This window comes from Spinacia oleracea, chromosome 2 (genome assembly GCF_020520425.1).
Source record: "Spinacia oleracea cultivar Varoflay chromosome 2, BTI_SOV_V1, whole genome shotgun sequence".
NCBI lineage: Eukaryota > Viridiplantae > Streptophyta > Magnoliopsida > Caryophyllales > Amaranthaceae > Spinacia > Spinacia oleracea.
The window spans coordinates 66,449,882-66,472,387 of NC_079488.1; the positions used below are offsets into that span (position 1 = coordinate 66,449,882).

At 35.6% G+C, this 22,506-nt stretch overlaps 2 protein-coding genes across 2 annotated transcripts; one reads left to right on the plus strand and one right to left on the minus strand.

Annotated features, from left to right (window-relative positions):
• The first annotated feature begins 11,218 nt into the window (after positions 1–11,218).
• Positions 11,219–13,932, plus strand: LOC130467483 (uncharacterized). The gene is made up of 6 exons (XM_056835994.1): positions 11,219–11,231; positions 11,761–12,555; positions 12,659–12,818; positions 13,000–13,232; positions 13,321–13,330; positions 13,446–13,932. Exons 1-6 carry the CDS (start codon positions 11,219–11,221, stop codon positions 13,930–13,932), a joined length of 1,698 nt encoding a protein of 565 aa, XP_056691972.1.
• A 2,418-nt stretch (positions 13,933–16,350) lies between these two features.
• LOC110792649 (cytochrome P450 87A3-like) lies at positions 16,351–17,840 on the minus strand. Its single transcript, XM_056835995.1, has 7 exons — positions 17,691–17,840; positions 17,350–17,601; positions 17,159–17,248; positions 16,993–17,071; positions 16,780–16,886; positions 16,530–16,657; positions 16,351–16,453 (listed from the first exon to the last, which is right to left on the minus strand). Exons 1-7 carry the CDS (start codon positions 17,838–17,840, stop codon positions 16,351–16,353), a joined length of 909 nt encoding a protein of 302 aa, XP_056691973.1.
• Between the last annotated feature and the right edge of the window lie 4,666 nt (positions 17,841–22,506).

Here is a 22,506-nt window from a genome sequence, read left to right on the forward strand (position 1 = left end):
CCTACTTAGGTGTGGAAGTGAGGCCGCTTCCTATGAGAACTGCATGGGTTATTCTCTAGAGCACCTATGAGCATCCAGGTAATGGACGTATGGCCAGTATAATGCGTCACTTTAATTGGCGGAGATTCAGAATATCATACATGTTCAATTGTGTTCTTTGAGTAATGAGTTTCTAACCTCCTATTAAGTTCAAAACGAAAGTCACTTAGTAGGAAAGAGATTCTAGCTTGAATGCCACTAAGTGTTAATTCAAGTCGCAAGACATTGACACCTATTCAATTGTTTGTTTTGCCCAGAAATTCAATTCTTTTATTTCTTTCTTTTCCTTCTCATCTTCGAACCTGTGGGGAATTATTGGAAATCCTAGTGAGAATACAAAAGAAAATGAGTGGGAAGTGGGAAGATGTGGGAATATGAAAAGTCCCACATGGGAAAAACACAAACCATATTAAATGTTTATATTTGGGGGCTTGAGGGAATCATTTGTTTAAGAAATCATGTGAGTGGCATGGGTGGCATGGGTGGACACACAACTCACACACGCGCGCGCGCGGGGGCCGGGCCGTGGGCCTTGGTACTTGGCGAATGCGGTTCGCGGGCGTGGGGTGGGTTTTGTGGTCCGGGTCTTTCTTTTTGGTCAGTGGCGGGCATAAAGAATTAATCAAACCCACTAATCCCGTAACTGCCCCATTAACTCCACTTAATAGCCGTTTTAACTGCCCATTTAATTACCCAGTAAATGTGGTAACCTCCCACTACCCCACTACTAGCCGTTTATGGTTGTTGCAGCTTCCCTATAAATACATCACTTTTGTTTTCCATTAACACACAGTTACAAAAATCATTCTCTATAATTCTCTCTCAAATTCTAAACACTGTTCTCGTTTTTCTGGGCAAATGTTCTGATCTCCAACCGAGGCTTGTGAGTGCACACAAACCTTGGTGTCGTGTTAACCCTGGAGGGCAACCGCAAGTGTTCTACTGCATCGGAGGTAGCGCGGAATTGTCTTTTAGGGCAGTGGTTCGGCCACGGCGCGACAAAGTGCTCAGTTCGTTCATACAATATTGAGATAAGTTTATTCTAATTATATTCCAATTATATTATTGTTGCAACATTATTCTTTTATGGTATTAATTCGCAACAATTGCCATGTCCACATAGTTCAAGAAACAGAACTACTAGTCATCTTGCATTCTAGTCGTCTAACGTTTTCTATGCGTCCAATTTTATAGAAAACTCCGACCAGGGACCATTTTTAACCTTTGACATTCAAGTTCACTTGATAGACATTTCTTAGTCACAAGACTGGTCTTGACAGTCTATCTTGAATATATCGTCAAATTGAAGGGACTCATCATTTAATACTAAACCAAGATTAAATGGAATATGAAAAATACATTTCATATATGATAAATGTTCAACCCCAGCGTTTTACAACCATGGGCCTCTAACCCATCTTTAAAACATTTCATGGAATTCAAAGCTATGCTTGATTTCCAGTGCTACAATGTGAGTGTTTCTTCTCACTTGTTGCATAGGTTTAGTTATTATGCTTTGCTAATCTTAATATCCCTTTCATCGAATATTTTTCGAGATAGGATGATAAGATCTTTTGAGTTTGTTTATTATGTGATCTAGTCTTTCTTACTTAAATAGTGGTTCTACGCATTTTGCAATGAAGAACCATCAAGTCAGCAGACATGTGATCCAGCCAAGTTCAGTGAAGAACTTTTTAATGTAAACAACTCAGTTTTATTGCTTCTTAGGCAATAAGTACTTCTACTTCAACTGTATAGGTTGCTAGTGATGCTTTGGTTTGGATTTACTTATCCAAGCAGTTCACGGATATGTGGAATACTTTCCAGCTGTATCTTAGAACATAGAAATTAACATTTTAATATCCCACGCAACAACTCATGGTCTCCAATCCATGTTGCCATTTCAAAACACGATGCTCTATAGCTCGTCTTTATCAATGGTTAACTCCAAAGGGTCTTGCTTGATCCTTTGCCAGTGTTTATGCGTGTAGCATCAATATTTAGCATATCTTTATTTCCTTGAATCAAGAACTATTCCTATGTACCTTTTCAAGTACCATAAGTATTCTTGATCTCAATCTAGTTGATCTTCACTTAGATCAATAGAGATTGGTATATGTTCGTCATGCCTAAAGTCATACGATACGTTTTTGGCGATCCTCATATTATATCATACATGATAAATTCTTTTGCAGAATAATTCCCAATTGAATTCTATTTATGTAACTTTAGCTCATTCAATTTCAGTAGATACTGAATCCAGCTAAATTCTTTGATATATAATATAGGTTTGAGAATCTTACTTAGATTCTTTGATGTTTAACTTAGTAAATGCTTATACATAGTTCAAACATTCATTACTTAGATTTATTCATATGGATCGAATATCTCCAATGGAGTCTTTCGTGTTTGATTTAGTAAATGCCATTACTTAATCCAAAACAATATCATAAGATCTTTGTAAATAGATCTTATGAATACCCAATATGTACTAAGTTTCGCCATGGTCCATCATTGATGAATAATCTCAAATCTAAGTCATTAGCATTTGAATGTTATTTCACAATAGAGAGATATGTGTGTGATACACACAGGACCAATTAAGTTTTTATGTACTCCCACTAAACTTCTTATATATCTATAAGTATCATGTACATTTTATGAAACTAAAATACTTATTAGCTTCACTAAAATACATTTCTAATTCCCAATTGCTTGCTTAAATCTGTATTTCATAAGCTAGCTTTCTTTTTCAAGCATTTATTTGGATCCACAAATCCTATGACATACATAGTTTATTCCAACATTTTATTGAGGAATTATTTTGTCATCCAATTGCCATATGTACCAATATGCAATCATTGCTTGATTTATAGACTTGAGCATTACAATTATGCATGAGGTTTCAACACAATCCACGCCGTGAATTTGCTTGTAACCTTTAGCAACTAATCTAGCTTTGTGTGTGAACATAATTTCATGTTTGATGGTTTTTATCCTTAAAACAAACTTGCAACCAATAGGTGTGAAACTATTCTTGCAAATCAACAAAATTTCAATTTTGTCATCAAAACATTGAGTATGTTTTATGGCCTCTAACCATTTAAAACATTTGAGTCTATTTATGGCCTCTAACCATTTTAGGGAATCTGGGTTTCGTCATAGCTTTCTTACAGGTCACAAACTCATTAATCTACATGATAATAGTTTGACTGCAAGTTGTAGGTTTCTTCACTATCTAATAGAAGAATTGCATAGTTTCAGTGACCTGAACTCCATGTTTCTTCACTATCTAATAGAAGAATCTCATAGTTTCAGTGATTTGAACTCTATGCTTACTTGGGTATAGAACATCAAACAATAGAATATCAATAGCCACTTGAAAGTCCTTTGAATACTCTGTTCTCCTTGAAGCACTTGTAAAGTCTTCTAAGAGATGTCTATTCTTTAAAGCCACTTCTAAAGTCCTTAAAGAATAAGTTCGGATTTTCTGAAGCACTTCGAAAAGCCTCCGGAATGTCCGTTTATGTTTGTTGTTCGCCTCGAAAACTTTCGAGGTCTATTTTCTCCCACTTGTCATTTTGGAAACGAATCTCCAAAAGGACATTATTTCGAGCAAACAAACATTATGTTCTCAAAAGTTCGTGGTAGAAACAATACCCTTGTGTCTCATTTGAATAAATCACAATGAAACATATATCTATACTTGGGCCTTAGTTTGTCGAATGACAAACACTAAGCTCCCACTGAGTTTTGCAACTCTCTAGATATATTTTATGAAAAGTTATTCTGAAATTACTTTTCAATAGCTTTGACGAATTTGGTTTAGTTTGGTGGTAGTTGAGCATTTTGTTTTAGAAATCATAGGAAAAGTCTTTATGATTCATCATTAATCGAATCAAGTACTAATTGACTTCGATTATTCCAACTAAGATATGCCATATCTTATGGACCTAGATTGTGAAATTACAACACACAATCATTGATGATCATATTTGGTCTCAAGTAATCATCAACATGATCTAACCTAGATCTTTATGATTTCTTGCCAAGTGGATTTTATACTTCTGAATCTTTGAACTAGCCAAACAGATTCAACTTATATCACATTTGAGTAAATAAACATATATTCACTCAAATCCATGTGAAATAATAAAGTCATAAAATCTTTCTTTAGCTTTGAACTCTATTGTCTAGGCGTTCTAACAATAGTTCATATCTTTTGTTACTTTCAACAAGTAATACTAGTCGTCTTAAATTGATCTAGAAATCAATGAACTTTCAAAAGTCCATCAAAATAGAGCTTTTGAATGTTAACTTGTTGATATGGTCTAAGCAACAATGCCAAAGATTAGTGGAACTCAAATCAAGGGGTTGATTTGAACCTAGTAAAGTTCTTTAAAGAGTTGTTTGTTTTTGTTTTTCTTGAATGTGAGTCTTTCTGTGTTTGAAAACAGAAATTTAGGTATGTTGATTATGGAACAAAATAGCCATTAAGTTCCAGCCTTTGAAAGGACTTAAAACAAACTAGATGACCCTACAACTAATGTAGCATTTCCATGCTTCATTTCCCACTTGTAGGTCATTAGTGTATCCTAGCTTCCATTGTTTGAGTTATTACCGAAGTAAGAACCTCAAGCGGTATATGATACCAAGGAATTTTGATTGCTAGGTCACTTCTCTTTAAACATAAACTAATAGGTAGAAATGGAATCGTAATTTCCTTTCATTTGTTCCTTTGTTTTCCTATTTCTTGTACCCTTTCTAATAGCCTTAAGAATTGAATTCTCAAGTGTTGACTTTTATACTTTGTTTAGACATGTCCAATGTTACTCCAACAAAGTTCTTACCATTTATGTTGAATATTATGTTTCAACTAGATGATCTTACCAGAAGCTTCTAAGTTCTAAAGTTCTCTAAGCATCGATCTATTCGAATGTCTGGGGACTAGACTCATTCGAGAATTAAATGGAAAATGATTTTAGGTTGTTAACCATTGGTAAAGCTGAGCGTTTAAACTCAATGCTTTATGATCTCAAAACTACATTGTATTTTGAATTCACAAGCACCAATTGGTTTGCCATTCGATTTTGATACTCGAAAACAACTATAAAAGTCGCTATAAGAAACGTACATTTTAAATCGCTCATTTTCTCTCATTTCCGTGAATCGTTCTTGGATTCATTACCAATCGAGGAAATTTACTGTTACCTTTCTAAAAGGATTTATCGCAGTGCAAGATATTTAATTATAAACAATAATTAAAACATACATTGAAGAATGCAAAGTCTAAACATTTATCATGAATAATAACTTGAAAATTAAAGCAATCATGCAATTCAAACAAGTTATTAGCATTTTATTCGAATTTATTGTTCCGGCAGGTGTGAATAAAATGATTCCAAGATCCTAAAACCATTGAAGAATTAAGCACAGTTTGTCGACTCAATCCTAAAACATTTTAGGTAAGCAAAAACCTTTTGCTAATAGTCTAGAAACTATTCTTGGTTGATAGGTACGTCTAAGAACTTATTAGGTAAACCTATCGATTTTGCCACGACATAAAAGGACTCCTTACTTATATCGTTGAGTTTCACCAAAACTAACATGTACTCACAATTATTTGTTTACCTTGCCCCTTTAGGACCAATAAGTAACACCTCGCTGAGCGAAAACTATTACTAGATTGATGTAAAGGATATCCAAGCAAGTGTATATTTTGGCATGGCACCTTTTAACTCAATTTTTAAGTTTGGAACTTAAGGCTTTTACTATGTTGGTTAGATTTTAAGTAAACTAAAATCCTTAATCATGCAACATAATCAAGCCACAATCTCATGCATAATTAAGACATATTTAAAGCAATAAATAACTTAAAGCATGCATAAGATAAATGTGATCTAATATGGCCCGACTTCATCTTGAAGCTTCAACTTCAAAGTCCGTCTCGAAAATCTCCGTGGGAGGCACCATTTTCTTCAAATAGGATAAGCTATAATTAAACTAATTACAACTATTTGATGGTACGCAAACCATATTTGAATTGAAAAACAATTTTGGTACTTTAGACCAATTACATTCAAATTAATGGTACGCAGACCATATTTTCTATCCTATTTGGGCCATACTAGTCACTTCATAACCTGCAAAACAGTACATATACAATATATACCATTTGCGAGGGGGTCGAAAAACAACGAGGCTAATGCGTGACCTCATCCCTCGTGGTTGTGACGATTCTTTTTATTCAATCAAGTGTAATTGGATTTCCTGTGAGTTTACTCCCAATTGACTAGTAATATAGGAGTCGCCATTCAGTTTTTAACGACAATGAGAAAAACTGACAAAACCCGGTTATCGTGACACAAAGGGAGTGCAATTATGTTTGACCACGACGGCCGTAGGTTCCCTTGTGATCCCTGGTGTGGGGATCTCTCAACATACACCCGCAAGGTGGAGATTGAGGGTTCGGGGGACTGTAACTACCGAGAGGAGTACTTCGCTCGTCGATAACTCCAGAGGCAGGATATCCTTACTAGCTCAGCATAAATAACTGAAGGGACATGCGTTAACTATTAAACTAATCTGAGTTGATTTTAGCAATATTTTAACTGAAGGGACCTAGCATGATAATCCAATTTCCCAAAAATATTATATTTGTTAGGCGTGATAGAACAATCAGATTTAGTTAGTTTAAAAGTTCATAAAAAAGGCGAGGAAAGCAATTAAATCATCGAGAAGGGGCACATTACGACGCACCCTTGAGAGGTGCGTCACGGTTCTCAGAAAACTAACCACTTTGACTTTGCTATTTCTCCTTTTTATTTAACGAATCTCAATCATGGGACAGGATACGTTCTGTTCGATTTATGGATCGATTGCGACATAACGCGTGAACAATTTCGCAGCGTGAGGCTTAGGCTAAGGGTTAGAGTCAATACTCAGAATATAATTATGTGTTGTGTGTTGTGTGTGTTTTCACGTCGAATTTAGGGGTCTATTTATAGGGAAGAGTTCGTGGAAAGATAGAATTGCAGAGTTCTAATCCACAAAGAATTAGGAAAAAACACGTCCCAGGTATTTTCAGCGCCCAGGGCTGGGCGTCAAAGATTTCGGCGCCCAGCTCTGGGCGTTGAAAATATGATCCAGGCAATTTCAGCGCCCAGGGCTGGGCGTTGAAATTGCTGTTTGGGCCGTTTTCTTAGTCAGATTCGGATTCCTGAAATCCGTAGTGTTTGAGACTTAATCGAGTCTTTTAGTGCGTATCAATTTCATGACGGAATGCGTCTGGCCCGTTACGAACTCTAGGCTCGTTAGGATTTTAATTAATACGTAACTCTTATTTCCGAATCATATTAGGAATAGGATTCTTTCGGGAATGGGGACAAAAGTAGGTGTCTACACCATTCACCCATTCATTATCATGAATGGCCCACATAGCTGGTTAGTAAAACACGTTATGCATCACATAAATATTTGCAGCAATTAATCAAGGGCACCAATAATCTACAAATTATTCAGTCCTTATTAATTATAATCAAGTTGTTTTAACCTTAAGGGTTTGTAGACCTAATCAAGAGTTTATGACTAAAATGACTCCCACTTAAACCAATAAATTCATATGATTTACTAATTTTAAACATAAAAATGTATTTCTAGTCTAACCGGAAACATACAAATTTAATTAAAATTTAAAGCTCATATAAATTTATAATTGAATCCACATATTTAATTTATTTTCAGTCGTATTTAAATTAATTCATGATTTTAATTTTAGTAAAATAATTAGAATAAATGAAATTTATTATAATTATAATATTCAAAATTAAAATCCAAGAAAATAATTTAAATTATTAATTTTAAAATTAATTAAAATTACGTAAACTGGAAATTTCAAATTAAAATTTTAAAACGATCTAATCGTAACTCAAGGCACGCACCATCACCACGCAACGCACAGCCATAGGCCACACACACGCAGCCATCGCTGGCCATGTGCGCGCAGCCTATGTGCTGCGTCGCATCTGCTGCTGCTCACCATCGGAAGGCGCGCGCCAGCGCTCGTCGCAACACGCTCGCTGCTCACCATCGCTGGGCGTAGCGCTCGTCGCACGCGAGCTTGCGCTCGCTGCGCGCGGCAGTTGCGTCGTGGCGCAGCTCTCCTGCTGCCCACACGCGACTGTCACTGCCTTGCTCTCGCCCTTGCCCACTCGCTCGTCGCACACAGCACACGACATAAGGCAGGGATGCTTCCTTGTGCTCGTGCACCATAGCCTTGCTCATTGCATTCGTACCGCATGGGCGACGAGCTCCTTTGTTCGTCGTCGCATGCCCGCACTATACAACACCCCTTAAGGGTAACACGTAGCGTCCATTGCTTTGTGCGTGCAATTTATATGAGCGAATCGCATAAAAATTAAAAATTTTATTTTCAAAATTAATGACAAATTAATAAATCATATTAATTTCATAATTTTAGGGCGAAAAATCGAAAATTTATTAATTAATTGATTTCCGATTAACATGGATTCAAGTCTAGGTCACAAAATTTTAAAATTTAACACAAATTTACAATTTTATGGTGGTTTTTAATCATAGGTATCTAATTAAATTATTAACTAATTATGAAAATCAAATTAATTCTAAATTATTCCAATTTTCAACAAATTAATCATAATTACAAATTAGATTGCATAATTAACAAGGCTAGGCATTCAAACTTGTTAAACATATAGAGTAGGTCAATCAACAATTCAAGATTTATTAACAAGAATCGCAAATATTTAATTTAACATCTTAAATTTAAAAAAATTTGCGTTCGAAAAACTAAAACCTCCGAAAAGTCATAGTTAGGCTTCGAATTTGAGAATTCTGGGTTCGGCCGAAAAATAACCATTTTTGTCAAAATTTTAGAATGCCTTTTACATGAGGAATTGACACAAAAATCACTCGATTTGGATGAGTAACGAAGAAACTGCCGAAAAACTGCGTACATATAATTAAATAAACGCGATTTGCAATTAATTAACAATTACGAAAATTAATTACCCCTTTTAATTCTTGCAAATTTGTAATATTTAACCATGTTTATGCAATTTAGATTATGAAAATAATAAGAGGCTCGTGATACCACTGTTAAGTTATGATACATATGACAAAACATAAATCATGCAGAAAAACCTTAATGCCAGGAAACATATTATTTACACATAATCATTTAGCATAATTTAGGAGCATACACTTTGTATCGTGCCCTCCCAAGCTGCGCCCGAACCGAACAAGAACAAGCCTTTAGGACTCCAAATATCGTCCCTCCGTAGATAGTCCACAGTACGTCCGGATCCGCCTCAAGTTAGACCAACTAGAATCGCCCTTAAGGTTACTAGGAAATTCGGTTAAGTGTTTGCAAGTGTTTGGCTTATTTTTCTTTCAAAACTTACCCTTAGAATACTTCAATCCCATGTCCATAAATTATGACCCTAGGCCCTTATTTATAGAGGTTTGGAAAGGGAATTGGAATCCTAGTAGGATACGATTTAATTAAACTTAGAATCCTACAAGGACTCTAATTAATTAAATAATCCTTCTAGGAATAGGAATTTAATCATACACCAAATCCTAATAGATTTAGGAATTGTGCATGGACACAAACACACACACACACGGAGCCACGAGGGCGCCTACGCGTGCATGCGCTTGGCCCACGCTACGTAGCCCACGCTACGCAGCCACGCTTTGGCGCGCTGGGCCTGCCTTGCGGTGGGCCTGGCGCTGCCATGGGCTTTGCGTGTTGGCGTGCGTCTTGCTTGTTGGGCGATGGCCCGGCTTCGTGCTGGGCCTTCGTCCGACAGGCCTCGTCCGATGCTAATTCGTACGATACGCTTCCGATTAAATTCCCGGTTCCGGAATTCATTTCCGATGCGAACAATATTTAATATTTCCGATTGGAATTAATTTCCGTTTCGAAAAAATATTTAATATTTCCGTTTCCGGAATTATTTTCCGCTTCCGATAATATTTCCGATTCTGACAATATTTCCGTTTCCGGCAATATTTCCGATTCCGGCAATATTTCCATTTCCGATAATATTTTCCGATACGTACCATGTTTCCGTTTCCGGCAACATCTACGACTTGGATAATATTTATATTTCCGATGCGATCCATATTTCCGTTTCCGGCAATATCATCGTTTCCGGAGTATTCACTTGCTTGTGACGATCTCAGCTCCCACTGAAACCAAGATCCGTCGATTCCGAATATCCATAGATAGAGTATTTAATGCCATTAAATACTTGATCCGTTTACGTACTATTTGTGTGACCCTACGGGTTCAGTCAAGAGTAAGTTGTGGATTAATATCATTAATTCCACTTGAACTGAAGCGGCCTCTAGCTAGGCATTCAGCTCACTTGATCTCACTGAATTATTAACTTGTTAATTAACACTGAACCGCATTCATTAGACTTAATATTATATGCATACTTGGACCAAGGGCATTATTTCCTTCAACAATAACACATACATATATCCAAAATATCTTTCCTAGTGGGATCTAAAGATGATGGACATCGAAAATTACCTTGAACGTGTGTAATTCTCAAGGTACGAGATTTTCGGAAGAGTCACCTAGTAGCCCCCGTCTACAATTAAATACAACAAGCCTAAATCAGAATGGTAATCGACTAGTTAGATATACAACCTAACTTATTACGATCGCGAGTTAGTATTTTCACGAAGGTCGATCAGACTCGCCTACTTCCATACCCAACAATAAAAGTAATAAAATTTTCGATCTTAGCTTTGGATAATAAAACCATTTAAAACTAAATTACGAATTCATCGCGTAAACTATTTATTCGCAATACTTACTGCAGCATGGAGTGCGTAAAATAAAAGCCCAGGTTTTGAAATCTTCTTTTGTCTTAATAAAGCAAAGCATGAGGTAAATAAACATCACTTTCAAAATTTGAGTGTGATTATGGAAATAAGAAGTAGAAGGTCAACCCCCTATTATAATAAGAAAGCAAAACGTATGAATTGCATTTGAATGAAAAACAACAGAGCAAACCATGGCATATTTGAACCAAAGGATAAATAAAGGGTGTTTCTGCTAGCAGGTAAAAATTAATGAATGGAATTACTTTAATCCTCAAGTCATAACGTGGCTTACCAGAAGATGGAGGAAGGAGGTGACTTTGATGACGGCACAAAAACAATAGAGAGAGGAGTAAGGGTTTTGATAGAATCCTCTATTTATAGCTTAGGGTATTAGGGTATAACTAGGAGACTAATTTCAGAAAATTTATAAAATAAATCTGAAAATATACTTGTAGTTTATTTTTATTTTTTTTAAGTTAAAACTCATTAAAAACTTTATTTTAAATTATTAAATTATCGTAAATTATCAAAATAATTTATTATAAAATACCCGAATTTTCGGGGTATTACATCTACTCCCCCTAAAAACAATGTTCGTCCTCGAACTTAAGGTTAACTCTCATGACTATGTGCTAAAAGAACGAAACTCTCATGACAATGTGCTAAAAGAACGAACCTTAGCAAAATGAACCTCAACTTGAAACTGTCATAGAACCAAACCTAATCTTAAGTAGACGGCCATCCTTGTCTTTAAAAGCTTCAATTCATAGGAAAATGATACCAAAGATGACAACTAGAAGGAAGTGATTACTTGTAAGTGGTAGTTTTTTTTTTCTGGAGGTGGAAACGAGCAACTGCACAGAAGTTCTACTGTTAGTGTTGATGTTGATGATAATGCATTCTCAAATCAAAATCAGAATTTTGATGATGATGAAAATGACTCGAAATTCAATGTTAGTGGCAGTGACATTGAAGGTTCAAATTCTGATGAATGGAGTGTGGATGATGAAGATAATGTGGGGTTAGATAGTGATACCGGGATGGTTGTAATGGATAATTATGACCCATATGCTGCTGATGTATGGGTAGATGATGGAGAAGATGATGATGGGGATGGAAATTACTTTGCAAAGTTGTACCGAAATGGGGAAATGTTTGAAGAGAAAGAGGATGGGAAGATTGAATTGAAACCCTGGCAACTTTTTTGTGATAAAAACCATTTGAGGGATGTAGTGAGAGATTATTGTATCCAACGTGGGTTTTCAGTAGTGGTTGATAGAGCCAACAATTCCATTTACATTGTCTACTGTTCAGCCGAGGGGTGTGAGTGGAGGCTACATGCTTCCAGATTAGCAGATGGGTTCACTTGGGCTACCAAGTCAATCAAGAATCCTGAGCATACTTGCCTGGGTTTGGAGATCCGAAACCCTATGGTCACAACAAAATGGGCTAGTAGAGTGTTGTTGGAAGACATTAGGGCCAACAATGATATTTCTGCAAAGTCGTTGAACTTGTTGTTATGGAACACGTTTAAGGTTAACATGGCTACAAGTACATTGTACAGAGTGAGAGCAAGGGCACTAATTGAAATACATGGTGGGTTTGATGAATCATATGCTCATTTGCCTGGTTACTGTGAGATGATAAGGAAAACTAACCCTCAATCAGAATCCTGTTAATCATGTTGATAGACCATTGGCTTTTGTTATAATATTTATTTCATTTAAGGCATGTGTAGATGGACTAAGGCAGGGTGTTAGAGGTTTTGTTGGTGTTGATGGAGCTCATTTGAAAGGGAATTATGGGGGTGTATTGTTATCTGCAGTGGCATTAGATGGGAACAATAAGTTGTTCCCATTTGCATGGGGAATAGTGTCAAATGAAGATGCAGACACTTGGTGTTTTTTTGTGCATCATTTGAGAGATTTGCTAAGATCAACCGGAAGAGGAGATGAATGATGTGTTATTTCAGATAGGCACCAGGTTAGTTTGTTGCATTTCATTCCATTCCATTATATTTGTGTTTATAAATTTCATTTGAATTTTGAATATTGCTAACTCGGGATGGTGCATGAGCAGGGTATTGAAGTTGCATTTAACAAGTTGTGGCCGAAAGTGGATAGGAGATTTGCACCAAACATTTGTCCGGCAACTGGAAGAAGCATTTCCTGGTCTACTCATGCTTTCTCTATTTTGGAAAGCAACAGGGGCCTACTCAACTTTCACATTCAGAAAGGCCATGGAGCAAATAGATAAGGTGGGAAAGGGAGGAAGGTTGTGGCTGGCCAAACTTGGTGATCAGGCTAGATGGAGTAAGCATAAGTTCAATGTTGCGACAAAGTGTGATGTAAACACATCAAATTTTGTTGAGAGTTTTAATGCAACACGTGGTATTGACAGATGTAGACCGGTGCTTACACTTTTAGAAGGTAAATTCACACGTCGTTGAACTGTTTAATATTGTACATTATGTGGTTAGTTTCTTAATTGTGTTAAACTATTAAATTGTTTGTTTTCGGTATTAGGAGGAATACTATGGTGAGATTAGCTACTAGAAGACAAATGTGTGAAGAGTGGACAAGGAATGACATATGTCCAAATATTGTGAAAAGGGTTCAAAAGCTTTGTCATGATTCTAGGACTTGCCATTCATTTCATTGTTCTGAAGGTGAGTTTGAGATATTTGAAGGTAAATCTTACCTACCTGTAAGCTTGAACAATCAAACTTGTATTTGTGGACAATGGCAAATTTCTGGAATTCCATGTAGGCATGGGATGAGGGCCATATTAGATGCACAACTTGACCTTCATGCTTTTATTGATGAGTGGCATTCTGTCCGAAAATACAAGTTAGCATACTCTAGTGGCATAAAGTCTATACCAGACTTTGAGCAATGGCCTGGTATGAACGTGCCAAAGATATTACCATCCGAGCTAACAAGAGGAATTGGAAGGCCATGTAGGAATAGAAAGAGAGATGATACTAAAGAGAAGAAGGGGAAGAGATCATGACTACTACATTTTTGAAATAATGCAACGGTTAAAAAGGGGCTAATGCAACGCCTAGCTTCATGCCGTTGCAATAGAGTGAGCTAATGCAACGGCTTTTAACTGACCGTTGCATTAGGTTATTTAATGCAACGGGTTCAGATAAGCCGTTGCATTAGATATAGATAATGCAACAGCCTTGCAACGACTTCTGTGAAAAAATTAGCGCCCAACTTGCACGACTCCCCCCTCGTTTTTTCCCCAAACTTTTAGAATACCGCCAAACTCGTTTTTTTAGAATGCCTCGCTTTATCCCTCACCCCTTCTAGAACATTAGAATTAAAAAAAAAAATCAAATGTTTTTCATAAAGTCGAAAGAAAAAACCATTCCCAGTTTTATTTTCCCCCAATTCTATTAGGTAGCTACACTAGTAGAAAAAACCCCTGTTGCACCCCCCTTGTTGCAGCGTACATGTATTAATACGCTTCAACAACCAGTCGGTCAACGCGGGTCAAACCATTTAAAGGGTTGTTGCAGCGTACAATTTAATTGTTCCCTGCAAAAAAGTTTGTTGCAGCGTACATTTTAAAAGCCCCCTGCAATAACCCTTTTTGTTGCAGCGTACAATTTAAAAGCCCCCTGCAATAACCGGATAAAAAAATTTCAAAACAATTTAAGCCGCATCTCAAATTTTTTTCTCGCGGTCCTTTCTTCTTCCCTTGCCTTTCCCTGCGTCGTCCCCTAAAGACAAACCCTAAGCCGCGTCCCTCAAAATTTCGAACACTCTTTCTCTTCGTTCCTCTGCATCGCCGGCCACCACCTCCTTCATGCCGACGCTGCTGGGTGGTTGCGATGGTTATTGCGTTGTTGTGGTTGATGGTGTTGTCCTGCCTCCGTGCTCGGCTTTCCTCTGCTTGTCGCCGCCAATAATGGTGGCCTACCAACACAACATCATTTGTAACTAATTGGTAAATTGATTTCAATTTTTCCCTCAATTGTTTTAATAAGTTCTTGATTTAAAATCCCAAAACCCTAACTAATCGATTCAATGTTCTTTTCCCCCTTGCTTGCGCCGCCCGTTCTGGTTGTTGGGTGACTACTAGCTAGCGCCGTCCAATTAGGGTGGGGGATTAGATCTTGCAAGAAAGGCTTCGTCGGAGATTCCAATTTTATGCCCGCCAGGGAACTCGGGGTCGCCTCTCTCTTCGTTTGAGCAGCCGCTACCGCCTTCTTTGCCGCCCTTAAAGCCTCTGGCATCCACAGTGTGAGTTTGTTTATCTCGTTTCTTTCTTTTTGGAGTAAAATGTTGGATTTTTAGGTCAAATTTCATCAATTTGGGAATTCTGAAATTTGTTTTTAGTGAAAAATTGATAGTTTGCCAATTGGGTTTTTGATTTACATTGAGAATGATGATTTGGGTTGATTAATTGAAGGGTTTTAGTTTATTGTTTCAGCTATTTTTAATTTATTCTTATTAATTTTGTATTCAGGTTTAGTATGCTTGTTGATTGTTGTTTTTGGAAGAATTTGAATGCAAAGTTGTGAGATTTTTGTATTTAGTTTGTTGCATTGTCAACTTAGTTCTCATAGCTCAAGTGATCTTAGAAGAACATGGGTTGAATGTAGTCTAGGGGATGACAAGTGACAACCACAATTTAGTATTTGAATAATCAACTAGTCTCTATATCGTGATTTGGTGACTCTTGAATCTGATTTTAGTCAACTCACAATTGAAGTACTATCCAACCTGAAAAATTGATGTACTGATAGAATGATAGATATACGTGTTCCTTATAGTTCTATGAATAACAAGAATTATATGGGTCAAGTTCAACGCAAAGTACATTTTTTTCTTCAATTTCTATACAGAAAATGCCTTATTTTTTTTAATGAAGGCTTGTCAATGTATAGCTTTGCTTCTAATTTGTGGTTTGCTTCAATGTATAACTGAACATAAAGGAAGGGGTTTAAATATAATCATACTACTATGGTGCTTTATGTTCAGTTGTATACTATCTGTAGTTCTGTACGGTTTACAGTTCTTTCATTGAGTTAATCTAGTAGCTCGATCATAATAATTGGCAGAGACTATAGTATAATGCTAGGGATATTTGTATTTTGGTATTGATGTTTTATACATTTGCAACATGAGAGGTGACATGAATTCAATAATGATTTTACATGCTGTAAGACATCTAACCCGGTTTTCCCCAAATCATATGTGCTTTCACATATTGACGAGAAGATGAAGGGTAAAAAATAGACAATGTATACAAAAGCTATGACGATTACAAGAAAGCTATTCACGGTTTGCTCTTGTTTGGTGGAGAAACTGTAAATATTTGTTCTCCTCTCCTGTTATGTTTGTATTGATGTGTTTCCTTATTGCGGCTCAAGTCACTTGTAACAACTATATTTCTGGAGCAGAATCAATTGATAGTTTATGTTTTTGTTGACCTTTTCTCAGACAATTGAACATGAAATCCATCTGGAAACTGTAAGCCAGGGGTCCGAACTATGTTCCCTCCTTTTACTGGATTCCACCTGAGGTTGAAGAAAATAAGTTAAATCTTCCCTTTTTATTTAATATGCATGTTAATTTTTGAAAGTGAGCTTCTACCTGTACTTTGTAACCAAGCAGTGTAGAAATACAGCCATTTGCACCTTGGTAAAATCTGTCCCAACACAAAATCTCATGCCTCCACCGAAAGCCATGAAATGTTTGGATACACCATTTATTTCTCCTCCCTATACACAAATAAATTTCATGTTTATTTTTTTGTATTTTAATAAAGTAATCTAACCAAAGTTTTTTCCTCCCATCTTTTTTCCTCTCGTGAATGACAGAAATAAGAAAGTTTGATACATACCTCCCATCTCGATGGATTAAAGTCAAGGGGATTTTCATATTTAGCAGGGTTTAAGTGTACAGCTGGAGGACAGACCATGACACCCCAACCAGCTGGAATGGTGTAACCTACATCAATCAAAATTCTATGTTAAGGTATGCATTTGAGTATAAACATAACATTGACATAAAACACTTTAAGTCCATAAGTTTTGTAATGATGGTAGATGCATACCCTTGTAGCTGACATCTTTCAATGCTTTTCTAAATATTCCTGGAACTATATTTGCCAGCCTAACTGTTTCATTGATAAACTGTAATTCAAACTGGTTAGTTAATCAACACTATTTTAAGAAGGATCATCAATGAATTTGTTTTGTGTGGAGGCATTCTTAACGAACCTGAAAAGTGAATGTCATTGATTTGTATTCACTCCATGTAAGGTGAGAATCAGGATTTTCACGCTTCTTTAAAATCGCCTCATGCTCTTCCTGTCAATTTGGTACGGTGTCAGTATGATTTCGATCAAATAGAAGATGCAATAGTGAATATGGATAATTTAGACATTTTTTTTGCCTCAAAGGTTATTTACCGTTAGTTTTTGTAGCACCAGAGGATAATCTGAGAGATATTTTAAGGCTACGGTTAAAGCCAAGGAGGTTGTCTCAAAGCTAGCAAAGAGAAGCACAAACATCAAGTCCAAAGCAATTCCCTCTGTTAGTAGTGTTTCCTCCTTTGCCAGTTCCACTAAAACATAATCATAAAAGTCGGTGTTCTGTTTTCTGGGCATCATTCTTCTCTCTTGTAGCATATTTTTCAGCATCTTCATTGCTTTCTTTCTTCCCTGTGGCCACAAATTTTGCATTTTGTCACTATACATTCATGTATGAAAAAACTAAGACATGTTTGGATAAGGGATCATTTATAATTTACCTGTAAACATTCGTGGTATGCTGTACCAGGAATGTCCAAAGGGAAGGAGATTAATCCCTTAATGAAAGCAACAAAATTCTCCCTTAGATTTTCTGAAGAGGTTTCAGCATCATGACTAATTAGCTTTTTGGCTGTCAGATTGAAAATCATCTGCACAGAAATTGTTATGAAAACTAACACGTAACCCAAATCTACAATTACTACCTTATAAGTAGATTAGGCTGTTTTTAAGATAGCCTCAAAAGTCAAGAACTATAATAACCCCCTATGTTATAAGTAGATTAGGCTGTTTTTAATGAGAATTTACATCTTTTTATCTTGACTTTTGTCCACAAAATAGTCCATTACAACTTTATAATCACCTTAGCTATTTAACCTGTAATGCAGCTGTTTATGCTGCAACCAGACTAGGTAACCCTTGAAGTTTCTGAAGTGTTTTTTGGTTGAAGTTTCTTGGTTTTTAATAATTTTCTGAAAGTGTTTTTTGGTTGTATAATTATTGATTTATGCTGTAAGGTGCTTAATAATAATGTATGCTTTTACAATATATAGATTCGACTTGATAGACAAACTTTATACTGGAGTGCTACATGGCCACGTGAGGTAGAAACCTTACGTTATAGGTCATATTAGGCTAAAATGAGGCTTTTTTGCTCCCAAATATGAAATAAAGAACCTTATGACTCATTTTAAATATATTAAATGTTTTATATGATTAGTTTTAACTTTCCAAGACTCAATCCAATCTATTTATGCACATTCGAGACTTCTTTGGCCGTTATAGGTCATATTTAGGCTAAAATGACATTTTCGCTCACAACTTTGATCTAACGAACTTAAAAACTAATTTCAAACTTATTACATGATTCATATGATTATTTTTAACTTTTCAAGACTCAATCCGATCTATTATGCACATTTGAGACTTGTTTGGTAGTTATAGGTCATATTTAGGCTAAAATGAGACATTTTCGCTCCTAAGATTGAACTAAAGAATCTAATGACTCATTTGAAACCTTTTACATGATTAATATGCTTAGTTTTAAGTTTCTAAGACTTATTCTAATCTATTTATGCACATTTAATACTTGTTTTATCGTTGTAGGTCATATTTAGGATAAAATAAGGCATTTTCGCTCCCAACTTTAAAATAAAGAACCTAAGGACTTATTTTAAACTTATTACATGTTTAATATGCTTAGTTTTAAGTTTCTAAGACTTATTCTAACTACTTATACACATTTAAGGCTTGTTTGGTCGTTATAGGACATATTTAGGCTAAAATGACATTTTCGCTCCCAACTATGAACCAAAGAACCTAAGGACTCATTTTAAACTTACTAAATGTTTTATATGCTTATTTTTAACTTTCTAGTACTCATTCCAATCCATTTATGCACATTTAAGGCTCATTGTGTCGTTATAGGTCATATTTAGGCTAAAATGACATTTTCGCTCCCAACTTTGAACTTAAGAACCTAATGACTCATTTTAAACTTATTATATGATAAATATGCTTAGTTTAAGTTTCTAAGACTTATTCTAATCTATTTATGCACATTTAATGCTTGTTTGATAGTTATAGGTCATATTTAGGCTAAAATGAGGCATTTTCGCTCCTAACTTTAAAATAAAGAACCTAAGCACTCATTTTAAACTTAATACATGTTTAATATGCATAATTTTAACTTTATAAGACTCGTTCCAATCTATTTATGCACCTTTAAGGCTCATTAGGTCGTTGTAGGTCATATTTAGGCTAAAATGACATTTTCGCTCCCAACTATGAACTAAAGAACCTAAGGACTCATTTTAAACCTACTAAATGTTTTATATTCTAGTTTTAACTTTCTAGGACTTATTCCAATCCATTTATGCCCATTTAAGGCTCGTTGTGTCGTTTTAGGTCATATTTAGGCTAAAATGACATTTTCGCTCCCAACTTTGAACTTAAGAACCTAAGGACTCGTTTTTAAATTATTATATGATTAATAAGCTTAGTTTTGAGTTTCTAGGACTTATTCTAATCTACTTATACCCATTTAATGCTTGTTTGATCGTTATAGGTCATATCTAGGCTAAAATAAGGCATTTTCGCTCCCAACTTTAAAATAAAGAACCTAAGGACTCATTTAAAACTTATTACATGTTTAATATGCATAATTTTAACGATCTAAGACTCGTTCCAATCTATTTATGCACCTATAGGCTCATTGGGTCGTTATAGGTCATATTTAGGCTAAAATGACATTTTCGCTCCCAACTTTGAACTAAAGAACCTAAGGACTCATTTTAGACTATTAGGACATTGTCATTAGTTTCTTGAATGTTAAAATGTGATATTTAATTTGTATTTAATCTAATGTTTAATTTAAATTTCTGTTTTTGTAAAGGTCTACACTCCGAGGATTGCGCCTTATGCGAGGAATTTGATGTGGTTCGTGAGCAATGGGCTAAGTTTTTTACCAGCAAGTATTTATTATTGGCTTTAGCGCGCTTGATCGAGTTGGTTTAGTTGTTATAGAATAAATTTTATATTAAAATGTATGTTTATGTTGAAATTGGAACATATATTTAAATGTAATATGTACACTTTGGTTTTGGGATATATAGTATACAAAACTCCAGTTGTTGTTTTTATATTTGTTATACAGGTTGCGTTATTATATTATTGTTTTGACAGGTTTCTATATTTGGTGCAAGGCACTCTAGGTATCCCTAAACAAAATTAGAATTTTCCTGCCAAAAGTGCTTTGTTGCAGCGTACATATATATTGTACGCTGCAACAAGGGAAAAAAATTTCGCAAAATTCCAGACTTGTTGCAGCGTACAAATAAATGTACGCTGCAAAAAGTTGAGTCTTTTGCAGCGTACATATATATGTACGCTGCAACAAGTCCAAATTTTTGCCTTTGGCACTTATTGCAGCGTACATACATATGTACGCTGCAAAAAACCCCTTTTAGCAGCGAACATTGTACGCTGCAACAAGTTCAGACTTGTTGCAGGCCCCCCAGTTGCAGCATACAATGTACGCTGCAACAGGGGTCTAAAAGCCCGCTGCAATAAGGGTTTTTTCTACTAGTGTTAGGTCATCACTCAACTCTCGAAAGAGCAGAAAGTAAGGAAATTGAAGGCAAGCGACATAGGAAACAAGGCGGCGAAGGAGGGAGATGGATCGAACACCACTCAAACGGTAATCGTTTAAACTCAAGCCTTACTTAGGGTTGCTATTTTGGTTGAATTTCATGCCTAATTCACAGAATTGCATTGCCATTTTCTAGTTTTACTGAATTTAAATTTTTGATTTTGTTGGGTGTTTGCAGTTCAATATCGCCAACCCTACTACAGGGTGCCAGAAGAAGCTCGAGATCGACGATGACCAGAAGTTGTACGTGATTTTTTCTTCATAAATCTTCTGTAGTTTATAATTATTCAAATCAGGTTGTTTAAATTATTGTATTTATACTTGTATTTTGGATTGTATTTGGTTTTGGATGTGCCCGTTTTCCCCATTTTTCTTTCTTGTCACTTTGATTGCTATAACATTATTAACCTTCGCAATCTTGTAAATCATGTGTGGCTATTCTTAATTAGAGTATTTTGCTGTGTTTTATAGATGTGGATTCCTTCATTAATTTCGGCTTTCTGTATATAAATGGGTAATATTTGATTAAATATGTGATTGAGGTGTGAATTAACTAAAATGTGGAGATTCCTTCATGTGGGGTTTTTTAAGAGCTTTGGTTGGGGCTAATTGTGTATTCATCATGGTGTTGAATCATCTTTGAGGAAGTTCAGATAGGAGACTTGTTTATTGAGACTATATAATAAATATTTCATTAATCATCATATCTATATGATTGTCTGTTTGTGTTATCGCTACAAGCATATTTAAGTTCCATTTAAAATATTATAGAATAGTTGTGGTAAATTTGGCCAAATGGAAGAATTGAATAGAGAGATAACAAAGACAACGAGTATCATATTCAAGGCTACAAATTCAACTACCTATCTTGTACCCCAGTCAAACACTTATAGTTGTGGAGACCATATATATCAGCCAATAAAAGATCCTAATTAAGACAAGGAAACACTAACTTGAGGGGAGAAAATGTGTTCAATATTAGGATATCGTGCACTAGTAATTGCATCAGTTTATCTGACGGCTAGAATAGACACCGTGAAGTAAAAAAATAATCAGAGTAGTTGACCAACATGTAATCTGACTCCATCTACCAAGTGTTGCACAAAGGCCACTACCTTCTTCACCGTTGAAACTTCTACCACCAGCAATTAATTCATCAAAGTATCCTAATATACTACAAACAGATTGTGGCAAACTGCGGCATGCACCATTTTTCTTACTGGTGCTTTAGTTCAATTACATTGGAACAAATGCACCAGGATACAACTTGGTATATAACTAAATTTAATGAAAGAGATGTTTAGCTACAACTTATGAACACATCTTTTTATCAAGATCAATGATTCAACAGAATTCTCATATCAGAATCAGAATAGTATTGCAACAGCTTCTCTACACTGCACTGCCCTGCCCTCACTACTACAAAAAAGGGAAAAGAGTATTGTTGAAATAGGATTTATAGAACGCCTTAGAGGCGTACTTCAACTCAGCGCACTATAAAGTTTATAGAACGGATTTTAGAGATGTTTTATATGCCCGGTCATAAAGAATGGTTGTCTTGTTAAAATATTAATCTAGAAAAATCTAGATAATACACTTGTAAAAATAGTTAAATGTATTATGTAGAAAAATCTAGAAATATAATAATCTAGAATAATCTTAGGAAA

What these genes read in the sequence shown, in the direction of transcription:
- LOC130467483 (XM_056835994.1), top strand. An exon ending in TGCTCATTTGCCTGGTTACT is followed by an intron (nt 12,556 to 12,658) that starts GTGAGATGATAA and finishes AGGCATGTGTAG; the next exon opens with ATGGACTAAGGCAGGGTGTT. An exon ending in AATGAAGATGCAGACACTTG is followed by an intron (nt 12,819 to 12,999) that starts GTGTTTTTTTGT and finishes GTGCATGAGCAG; the next exon opens with GGTATTGAAGTTGCATTTAA.
- LOC110792649 (XM_056835995.1), bottom strand. Translation starts at nt 17,840, where the DNA reads ATGATTTTCAATCTGACAGCCAAAAAGCTAATTAGTCATGATGCTGAA. An exon ending in CATACCACGAATGTTTACAG is followed by an intron (nt 17,602 to 17,690) that starts GTAAATTATAAA and finishes TTGTGGCCACAG; the next exon opens with GGAAGAAAGAAAGCAATGAA. An exon ending in TTAATCCATCGAGATGGGAG is followed by an intron (nt 16,658 to 16,779) that starts GTATGTATCAAA and finishes ATTTGTGTATAG; the next exon opens with GGAGGAGAAATAAATGGTGT.